The sequence below is a fragment of the Psammomys obesus genome, unplaced genomic scaffold (assembly GCF_907164565.1).
Source record: "Psammomys obesus unplaced genomic scaffold, mPsaObe1.curated_primary_1811, whole genome shotgun sequence".
NCBI classification, from domain to species: Eukaryota; Metazoa; Chordata; class Mammalia; order Rodentia; family Muridae; genus Psammomys; species Psammomys obesus.
The window spans coordinates 3,480,007-3,491,190 of NW_026590859.1; the positions used below are offsets into that span (position 1 = coordinate 3,480,007).

General features: G+C 53.3%; 1 protein-coding gene across 3 annotated transcripts in view; it reads right to left on the bottom strand.

Annotated features, from left to right (window-relative positions):
- The window catches only part of Pacc1 (proton activated chloride channel 1), a 26,091-nt gene extending 17,122 nt beyond the window's left edge, over positions 1–8,969 (bottom strand). Inside the window, exons 1-2 of one of the 3 annotated variants that reach the window (XM_055609183.1) lie at positions 8,856–8,969; positions 1,336–1,432 (exon numbers count right to left, since the gene is read on the bottom strand). Coding sequence is in view for 2 of the 3 variants with exons in the window: in XM_055609181.1 (XP_055465156.1) it covers positions 1,336–1,432; positions 3,965–4,000 (133 nt within the window). In the remaining variant the exon portion in view is untranslated. Of the gene's footprint in view, positions 1–1,335; positions 1,433–2,009; positions 2,068–3,964; positions 4,101–8,855 lie in introns of those variants that run through there. The other 2 variants (XM_055609181.1, XM_055609182.1) reach the window with 2 other exon arrangements.
- Between the last annotated feature and the right edge of the window lie 2,215 nt (positions 8,970–11,184).

Consider the following 11,184-nt stretch of genomic DNA (forward strand, 5'->3'; position numbering starts at 1 on the left):
CACACACACACACACACACACACACACACACACACACACACACACACGTCAAGGGAGCTGGGGTCAGAGTGCCCGAGTCCAAGGCCCATGTCCACAGAACGAAGCTGCCAGCACGAGGAGCCCTTACAAGAATGAAATGTGGCAGTTGGGGCATGGCTGGCTGGGGGTGGGACGGCGCAGCCCGAAATGGAAGAGCACTGGACGTTTGCTCCACTCCTCAGTCCTCCTCTTAGTAGCTGGCAGAATCACAGGCTTCCTCTCCCCCCACAGACAGAGGAACCAAAAGAACAGGACTCCCCAGCTCACCCAAAGAGCTGGGACCAAGCCAGGGCTCTGTCCACTCACTCACATCCACTGGTAAGGCTAAGGTGCACAGCTGTGTCGCTGTCACCAGGTTTCCCTGGGGAACAGACTTCGGCGGGAGACAAGCAAACCCCAATCTGCAGCAGCAACAGGGCCAGGGGCGCAGAGGACAGTACTGGAGGGTGGACAGTGACCCTGTCAGGAGGGCTGAGACACTGCAGCCAGCGACCAGCAGGGAGCCAAGGAGTCATCAGGCGTTAACTAGCAGAGGAAGGGCAGCCACGGCTCACTGCACGAGCCGGCAACCTGAGTTCAACTCCGGGAGTCCATGTAAAGGTGGAAGGAGAGCCAACTACACAGAGTTGTCATCTGGTCTCCGTGAACACACCGCGGCCTTCGTGCCCCCATGGAGGTATCAGGTGCCCCCATGACATAGTAATGACTTAAATTTTAGAAGGGGGCTGACTGATGGCTCGGGAGATGGAGAGCACCTGCTGCTCTTGCGAAGGACCCAACTTCCAGTGCCCAGCACCCGAGTCAGGTGTTCTCAATCACCTCCACCCTGCCCCGGGGAACCCCATGCCCTCTTCTGGCTCCCACGGGCATCCGCACATAGGTGCCATGCTCCCACACAGACACACATCCATAAATGAAAACAAGTCTTTAAAAGACAGGGTTGAGAATTCCAGAAAGAGGAAGGAAACAGCTCAGGCCGCCTCTGCCGGGCAGATGGAAATGAAGGACACATAAGCCCAGCTGAAGGAGCCCACTGGGCTACGATGGAGGCATGTGTGAGCAGGGTGTTTCACCAGCACCGCCTCAGGGGGAAGGGATGGCCTGGCCTCAGAACAGTTTCAAACCCACTATCAAGAATGCAGACCTTGAATAGGCGCGTCCTCCAGCCGGAGGCCAATTAAATATGTAGGGCTGTAGAACTGGGGCAGAGCCGAGGCCTCCCCTCCCTCAGCTGGCACGGCGCCTGGACTGGGGCTGCAGCACCTGGCCAGCTGCCAGCACCCTGAACCCACTTACCCGGCAAGACACCTGGACCTTGGACTTGGACCAGCTGCTTGTCTCGCTCGTCCGACTGCTCTGAGCCCTCAACGACCTGGTCCAACTCTTCGCTGAGCTAAAGGAGAAGGAAGGGAATGAGCACTTCAGCTGCATCAGCCTAACTTCCCAGAGACTAAGGAAACAGAATCTGCCACCCACAGAACTGTCACACGTGCACAAAGACCACATGACACCGTGTGCGAGGCCAGTTCCACTGCCTTCTCTCACAGCCCGAGGCTGGGACTCACAGCCCGAGGCTGGGAAACCACAGAAGAGGTTTCAGCAGGGCCGGCTCCCTGAGCTGTGAAGGAAACTTGTGTTTCCAGCCTGGCTCCTCACTTCTGGAGCTGGCCAGCCACCCCTGGGATGCGCAGCTCGTGGCTGCAGCTGATGTCCGACCTCTGCCTCCGTCATCACTAAGCCCCTATAGTGTGCAACCTAAGTAGCTGCATCTTTTTCTTTCTTTCTTTTTTTTCCTTCAGTTTTTTGAGACAGGGTTTCTCTGTGTAGCCCTGGCTGTCCTGGAATCGCTTTGTAGACCAGGTTGGTCTTAAACTTACAGCGATCCACCTGCCTCTGCCTCCCTGAGTGCTGGGACTAAAGGGATGCACGACTTTGCCGGGCTACGTGGGTGTGTCTTTAAGGACACTCACCATGCATTCAGGGCCCAGCACAACCTTATCCTTGTGCAAGACACCTGAAGTGACTCTATTTCCAACTCCAAACAAGTCCTAGGGTTACACTTCAACATCTCCCTCTGGCAACACCAACCATAGTCAGTTACTGAAGCGGGAGTCACACCACCTCGGCGTTCCAAAGCCCATTCTTAACCACTTCCCAGCGGAAGAGGAAATGGGTCTTAGAGTCTGCTGAGACAGAAATGGGAACAGCAGACTGGTCAGAGCTCTGTGGACACTAAAGCCCACAGATGTTGGTGCACATGGCAGAACAGAAGGAGACGGATGTCCAGGTAACAGGCATTAATTAGCAGGGTGCCAGGCAACCGCAATCTCTGCTCATCAGCGTTCTCACCTGACCTGTCAGATGGGGAAATTCTGCCACTTGGGCAAGCAAAGATACAAGCATCCCATCGACATAGTTAGAAAGCAGGGGAGGTTAGTTTGGAAGGCTTCTGTCCAGGCCCCTAGCCTTATCATGAAAAGCGACATGGTACTTTTTTCACCCTCGGAGACAGGGTCTCATGTAACCCAGGCTGGCTTCAAACTCACTATAGTGGAGAATGACTGTGAATTTCTGACCCTTCTGCCTCTACCTCCCAAGTGCTAGGATTACGAGCACTAAGCAAGTACTGAACCACCTCGGCTACAAACACCCTCAGACCTCAGGCATCTTTCAGAGTTATCCCAGATGATTTAAGTAAGAAAGTCTCAGCCAGGCACTATGGCACACACCTGTAATCCCAGCACTCTGGGAGGCAGAGGCGGGTGCAGGCAAATCTCTGTGAGTTCCAGGCCTGTTCTACAAAGTGAGTTCAGGACAGCCAAGGCTACAACAGAGAAACCCTATCTTAAAAAAAAAAAAAAAGTTTCAAGAGAGACAGTGGTCCAAGCCTGGCCCAGGTCACCCTGACCCCAGGTTTACTGGTACCTCCCTTCCCTCGATTCCCTTCCCGACAGACAGCAGCCATCACAGCCTCAACTTCTCAGAATGCTCCTTTCTATAACGGAACCTCAGTACCTAACCCAGAGTCAGGTCCACTCTCAAAACAATCCAGGCAAGAAAGACGCAGGCCCATCTCGCAGTCTTCTTTGGACTTCAAACCAGACCTGAAGACAGCAAAGGAGTTGTGGGAGGGCGTTTCAGAACCTTCTACCCTTGGGCATGACTCCAGCGAGCACCTGATTGCACCTGTGGCCTTGCTCTGCGAGCGGGACAGCGGCCTGTATTTCAATGAATTATCTTCTAGGCCCGGCTAGGGAAGGAGGCACCAGCCAGTGTGGCCGAGCCGCGGTCCTCTGAAGTTAGGACCCCCAAACTCCCCAGCAGCAAGAGCTGACTGCATCCTGCTGTTCCCTCGGGGTCACTAACTCAGCCGGACGCCGAGCTCAGCACTCTGCCAACTCGTTTGGAGAGCGAGAGTTTCCAGTGTGGCCAGAGCCTCCGTGGGTGGAGATGGCCACTGAGACAAGTTGCTGGAGTGGAAACCTGCCGAGAAGCTTAGGCTGCTCTGGTAGGACAAGATCTAGCGGTGTGGGGTGGCGGCATGGCCTCGAGCAAACCTGCACAGAGGTGGCTGAGGGCCAAGGATGCGGCGCCGCGGGCGATACCCAGGGCAGAGCAGGGCCGGGCCGGCCCCGCGCCAGAGGAGCAGAAGGCGCCCGGAACCCGCGCGGCTGTGCACGGGAAAGCCGGAGGCTCCCGCGGCAGACAAAGGGCTGCAGGGGTCGTGGGGCCGCGGAGGCGGCGGGGCGCCACGGAAGACCACGCGCTTCCCCACGGCCGGACGCCAGAGTCCCCGCTCTCCCCGCGTGCGGCGACCACGCAGCGGCTCCACCTGCTGCAGTGCCCGCACGCCACCGGGTGCCAAGCATCCACCTGCGCGGGGGTCGCAGCGCCCGTCCGCCCTCCGCGCCCGCCCCGTCCGCACCTCCTGGTAGGATGTGGAGAGGTCCTGTCGGATCATGGCTCCGGTCGGCTGCGGCTCACCCCGGACCCCGACGCCACGGGAGGCACGAGCTCCGCAGAGAACCCGCTTCACTGGGCTAGACCCGCTGGAGTCTACAGCCGAAGAACAGGCGTGGCGGCGCTCAGCGCATGCGCAGCTCCTGCTGCCGCCGGGTCCGCGCGGGTAACGCTGGGAGTTGTAGTTCTGCCAGACGGGCGAGGCTGTGAGAACTAGCTGGGCTACACCTCCTGCCAGGGAGGCAAGCACTTCCTCTCTTTGTTGCAGGCAGAGAAATGGAGTGTCTAAGTGCAGCACGCACAGGGGCCAGGTCGGCGCCAGAGCACCCAGAAACGGGAAAAGGAAACTTGGCCTTGTGGTTTATAGTGGGAACGAATAAACATCGAAAGAGCCCTATGTGCTACCAAGCTCTCTGTGCGTTTATGTCTTGATCCTCCAAGGAACCCTGCCACGGAAATACTTTTCTGACTATTTTAGAGATTAGGAAACTGCCGTAATGGGGATACCTCGTATCAGAAAGGATAGGGAGAGAGGTGATGGAGAAGTTATTTCATCTGGGAAAGCAATAACAGAATTCTGAGGGGAGGGGAAGGTGAGACAGTCTTTCTCACTTTGTAGCTCAAGCGGGCCTGGATTCATCGGCAGTTACTGTGCCTCATTGTCCCAAGTCCTAGGATCACACCTTACTTCAACTCACACAATTTCCTTTATTCCTTTTTAAAAGACCTGGGAGTGTGTGCGCGCGCCTGCGTGCGCCCGTGTCTGAATGTGAAACTGTACTGTGTACATGGTTGACCATGGTGGCCCCGGAGGGCATCAGACACACCCAGCCCCCAGGTAGTGATGGGAACCAAACCCAGGTCCCCTGCACCACTGAGCCGCCTCTCCAGCCAGTTCTGTTCTCAGGCTGCACACTTCAAGTTTGGCGCTGCCCCTCACCTCCAGAACTCACCCTGCTCTGGGCCCTCCTCTTCTCTGACCCTGCAGCAGCTGCCACCACCTGCTTAGTTTCACAGGACCTTGGAAGAGGCCAAAGGGATCACTCGGCGAACACCCAAAGACCTGGTCAACCACACCGGAAGCCTTGAGCCACCAGCCCTAAATGTGGGGAGGCTGGGTGGATTTGAGGGGCACATCTCACAGCCTGCGGTCCTGCAGCTGTGAGGCAAATGGAGGCCGCTTATTACCCATCACATCTGTGCCCACTGCAGCTGCGGCTTGGAGGTCCCGTCCCCAACCTACCCGTGCCACTGGCCTTTTCCCCTCTCAGTGGCAAGCATAGAGCATGCTGGCCCTGTGAGTGGTCGCTCGGTTCGGCGCTCCTCTCTGGAAGCTTATGTGTGGTCTGGCTGTTTAACAGCAGCAGCTAGCAGTGGCCGCAGACTGGTAAGAGCAGCGGCAGTGGCCACCTCTCATGTTACAGCTCCCATCCTGGCCTCAGGTAACAGGACCCTGAGCTGCCCCTTAGCTTCACATAGCCTAGGGACCAGGACCCTTCACTACAGAGTTACACCTTTCATCAGGCACAAGGAAGCAGGACTCCTCGGCCTTTATGGTAGCCAGCGCCCCAGCTTACAAACCTCAGGTGTGTGAGACCCATGGCCTGGCAGCTCCCTGGAGACCTTCCAGGAACCAGATCCCTTGGTTTCTCTTTGAGACTTTCTCTAGCCTTGCTCCCCGCTCTCTACTTCTGTCACCCTCGTTCCTGCGCTGGCCATTCTCTCGGAGTCCCCAGCGGCTTCTCCTGGAGTTGACAAGCACCTGACTATCTTGCTGCTTTTGCAGCTCAGCCTGCCGATGACCACTCAATTTTAGCTGCTGTTGCTGCTCTCTTGCCTCTACTGCTGCTTTCTTCCTGTTCCCGGCTCAGCCCGCACCAATGAAAGCATGCAATTCAAAACCACTAAGAGCAGCCTTTCATGGGGCCTAACATCAGGATGCTAAGGGAGGCAGCACTGGGGGTGAAGGGTCATCTCGCCAAGTGAGCCAAACAGTCCGTTTATATGGCCAGAGAAGGGGTGTCTGTACCAATACAGAAAACTTCACATGCAAATGAAGGTTTGTGTTTTCACCAATCCCCCTGGTCGTCAGCTGGGCGCGCTCTTCATCTAGTCTAAGTAGAAATGGTTGCAGGGGCACCTAAATTCTGCCAAGGCTTTTGACAGCCAGCAGTCTGTTATGGACTGTGGTAAACAACCCCAGCCGAGGCTGCATATTCAAGAGCCAAAATAATGGTCATAATACTTGTTCCTTTCTCTAAGATCCCTGTGGAACCTTATGTCCAGAATGGCTGCTACTGCTGTAAGGTAGTCAGTCAGCTGGTATCTAGCCAGTCTTTCTGCTTAAAACAGCCAGGGGAGCAGGGGGAGCCCAACAGGGCAGGTCATGGCATCCAACTGCCCCATAGGCCTTTGCTTATTTATTATAAATGAGCCTCAGGAGGAGTACTTAAGAACTCAACAGGGACTGGAGAGATGGCTCAGAGGTTCCAAAAGTCCTGAGTGCAATTCCCAGCAACCACATGGTGGCTCACAACCATCTATACTGGGATCTGGTGCCCTCTTTCTGGCTTACAGGCACATAGGCAGGCAGAATACTGTATACTGTATAAATAATAAATACATCTTTAAAAAAAAAGAACTCAGCAGATCTTTGATTAATTTGATCAAAGCATACCAGAGAGAAGTGGGTTCATTTTGTTTAGAATCACCCTCCCCTGCCCTCGGTCCTCTGTTCTTACATCTCATAAATGAGCCGGTATAGAGACAACACGCACTGGACTGTAGTGAAAGTTTGGGAAGCAGCTATAGACAGTGTGTGTGGCACCTAACGCAGTGTCGGTACCTCAAAATGCTGGTTGAGTTTATCAGGGGAATCCAGTGCTCACTGTGCTGTCTAGTTTATGCCGACTTGACATAAGCTAGAGACATTTTGGAGGAGAGAACCTCAGTTGAAAAACTGACCCCACCACACAGGCGTGGGAGGGCCCTGGTCACCTGGGGAGAGACACCCTGGGCTGTGCAATAAGAAAGCAGGCTGGTCAGGCCACGAGGAGCAAGCCAGTAAGCAGCCCTCCTCCATGGTCTCTGCATCAGCTCCTGCCCCGACTTCCCTGGATGATGGAAGGTGAAATAAGCCCTTCCCCCCCCGCCAAGTTACCTTTGGCCATGACGTTTTATCACAGCAATGGAAACCCTAACCAAGACATTTACCAAACAAAAGTACAAGCACTAATTAAATTTCTTACTGTATTGATAAAAGGGTAGCCGATGGAACGTGTCACACATAGGATTTTATAGCAGAGAGGAACCAGATAAATCTACACCAGCCATACTGGACAATGACACAGTTGAAGTCACTACTGGTTAATGCAGTGGTCAACTCAGTTTAACAAATATACTGTGCCATGTCCACACTGGATCCAGAAGTGAGCGAGACACCCGACTCTCTCATTCCCGAGGCTCTGTTATGCAAGTGTGAAGGCCATAAAATAGGGTTTCAACCCTGAGTTCCCGAGGCCTCTCCTCCCAGTCACGCTTCAGGAGAGTGTGAATTATTTTCCAAGCCATGTGGCTGTTTCCTCATGTTTCTTCCTGCTTGTTTCATGTGCACGTGTGAGACGGTGGGTGGTGTGCCTATGGAGGTCAGAGGAAAACTTTTTGTAGAATCTATTCCAGGAATTGAGACTTGCAAGCGCTGACCACTGGGCCATCTCTCTGCCCTGCGCTTCTCACGCTTGTACTCTGCTGTGTTGGGCCCCAACCTTTCCCAAGGATCTTTATTGCTACCCTCTTCTTCCCCAGTCTTGAGCTCCTGGTTTCACAAGATAACCATTTTCAAAACTAGCTCCTGGATCTCCTTTCCACTTGTCCCCCAGGGGCCAGGGAGTGGCCATCTCCAGTCTCATGGCCTCAGTTACTGTCTCTGTCTTAGAGGGTCCTGTAATAAGTTTATATCTTCGCAAACTATTTGGAAGGACCTCGAAAATATGACTTTGTCGGAAATAAGGTCATTGAAATTTAACTGGATGTAAGTGGAATAGGTAAGTCGGAGCAGGCAGGACCTGGGTCCTTATAAAAAGATGGAAGGTGCCTACTTGTTTTTCTATTGCTGTGGCAAAACACCATGAACACGGCAACTTAGAAGAGGAAGGCACTTAACTTGGCTTTCAGCTTCAGAGGTGAGAGGCCGTGACGGTGGAGGGCAGCTCATATCTTGATCTGCACCCAGGAGGCAGAGGGGACTCTCTGAGGATCCCCTAAATCTTCTGAAACCTCAAAGCCCACCCTCAGTGGCACACCTCCAACAAGGTCACACTTCCTAACCCTTGCGAAACAGTTCCACCAACTGGGGACAAAGCATGCAAACATATGACCCTATGGGGGACATCCTCATTCAAACACCACAGTGTTATGAGGTCAAGACAGGAGGACACCACGTGATGACAGAAGCAGCCTGGAGTGACACAGCAGGGAGCCAAGGTGGCTCACGTGATGGCTACAGGTGTGCACTCCATCCCTGGGCCCGTGTGTGGCGGGCCACCTCTGAGCCCAGCCCAACACAAAATTACAGACTTAAAACTTCATGAGATTTTTTTTCCCTTGTAACTTGATTGCACAGTTCTCAAAAATGAACTTTGCACATGGCAGCATCATGTCACAAAGCCAGAAGATTGGACACGCCTACAAATTGTGTGGTTTGTGGTCCTTCGGAGCCCTGGGAAACGAACCCCACTCCCAAATGCACGGGAGCGCATCACCGCCAGCTTCCTGAGACCCGGGCTTAGCTAGGGTTCCCACTGCTGTGAACAGACACCACGACCACAGCAACTCTCATTTAGCTGGGGCTGGCTTACATTCAGAGGTTTAGTCCATTGTCTTCGCGGCAGGAGGCGTGGCAGTGTGCAGGCAGACACCGCGCTGGAGAGGGAGCAGAGAGTCGTGCTTCTGGATCGTGGGGCAGCAGGAAGAGCCTCAAAGCCCACCCCTTAGTGACTCACTTCCTCCAACAAAGCCACACCCACTGTAGCAAGGCCACACCTCCTAACAGTGCTGCTCTCTCCGGGCCATTGGGAGTCACTTTTATTCAAACCACCACAGCCTGGATGCCCTGTTGTCTGCGTCACTTCAAGGTCCACCTAGGAGCCGCGGCCAGCAGCTAGTGAGAACGCTCACCTGCACCCTGACGCCCAGTTCTGTCTCGGCTCTGCTCTGACTGACCTTGACCCTGGTATTCAGCCTTCCCGTGCCTCAGATACATTCATTATGTGTTTCATGAACACCTGTGGGCGGCATCATTCCACAGGAAGGCCCCAGGAATGAAGAGAACGGGGAAAGGAAAAGTAAGCATTCTCTCCTCTGCTTCCTGATCACTAAATGTGGACAAATAGCCTCCTGCTCCCAGGCTTCTCCCCCATGGTCTATATCCCCAAAATCGTGAGCCAAAAGAAACCTTTATCTCCTTAGGATGCTTCTTGTACAGCATTGGTTGTGAACAGCATATTAGTAACTAATATGCTTTAGTCATTAATTAGCATATTAGTTACTAATATGTATTGTTTATGAATTAGCATATTCATTACTAATATGTGTTACTATTAATTAGCATATTAGTTACTAATAGGTATTAGCTATTAATTAGCACACTGGCTACTAATATGTATTAGTTATTGATAAGCACACTGGTTAATAAGTATTAATTCCTGATTAACACAGCATTACTAGCATATTGGTTACTAATCCACTGTTCACAGAGCTCAGGGGATAAAATGGATTACCAGAACGTATTTAGAGTGGGATTTCCACTGAATTCAGTCAGGGGGAAGAGCTGCCTGAGATCGGCAAGCTCAGGGTAGGGAAGGGGCAGGATCACCTGCGCACTCCCTTCTTCACCTTTAAATGCAGCTCTCACACTCCAGCTTCTGTCCCAAGATCCCAGCTCCCAGTCCAAAGGCTTCTTAGTTCTCTAGCCCCAGCCAGATGGGCACAGCTCTAGAATCTCATTCTAAGCACCACCTCCTCCCTGTGGCTGGTTTCTCTGGGTTCTCTCAGCCTCTCTGTCACCTGTGTGGCCAACAACGTGAGTCATGGCTCCTCTGTCTTACTGTTGGACACAGCTAAGACACAAACTCTAGTAAACGGTAGTGGGAATAGCTTCTGCTTTCTTTTTAAATCTTATTTATTGTATGTGTATGGGTGTTTTGTCGGTGTGCGTGTCTGTGCATCAAGTCCCCTGGGACTGGAGTAACAGATGCGTGTGAGCTGCCATGTAAGTGCTGGGGATTGCGCCTGGGAGAGCAGCAACTGCTCTTAACCGCCATTTCTTCAGCTCAGTCCCTGTTCTCTTTGTGGAGAACCATGCTTCTCAGTGTTTTTAAGAATGAATCTGGATTCGCGTGCCTCTTGGAGCTCCTGGAGAGGTTGGGTTCCAGTAGACTCCAGAGGTACCTGTTGGCTGTGACACCATAAGCTGGGAGCTGGTGGCTGCTGTGGCCAGCAGAAACCACAGGGAGGACCTGTTAGCATCAAGAGGGTCCTGACACACAGGCCTGCAGAGAGAGAGAGAGAGAGAGAGAGAGAGAGAGAGAGAAGGGGCTGCAATAGCCAGGAAGAGGCCAAAGGTGTTGTCAAGATGTGTTAGGCCTCAAGAAGGCTGTGTGTGTGCTATTTCACCCCGGGAGCTTAGAAAGGCCTCTTCAACCTTGAGATTCTGTGACTTGGTGTAAAACAGATAATGTTTGACGCAGCCTCCAAAGCCACAACAATCATGTTAGTTGCAACACAGTTCTAGAAAAAATCCTAGATAGGAGAATCCCTAGAAGGTCAGCCTTGAGACATAGCCAGCCTGAACTACAGAATGAAAATCTAGAAGAAAAAAGGAAGGAAGGAAGGAGGGAAGGAAGGAAGGAAGGAAGGAAGAAGGGAAGAAAGGAAGGAAGGAAGGAAGGAAGGAGGGAGGGAGGGAGGGAGGGAAGAAAGGAAGGAAGGAAAAGTACCGAGTTAGCTGGGCCTGGTGTCACTAACTTGTGATTCCAGGCTGATGCAGGAGAATGGCCACCAGTTCAAGGACATTCTAGACTATAGTAGGACCTAGCCTGGGAAAGAAAGGAGGAGAGTGGGGCCAATGAATAGGCTGGGCCCCTCCCTAGGTGCCGTCCGTGCCCCGCCCCGCCCCGCCGTCCTCCC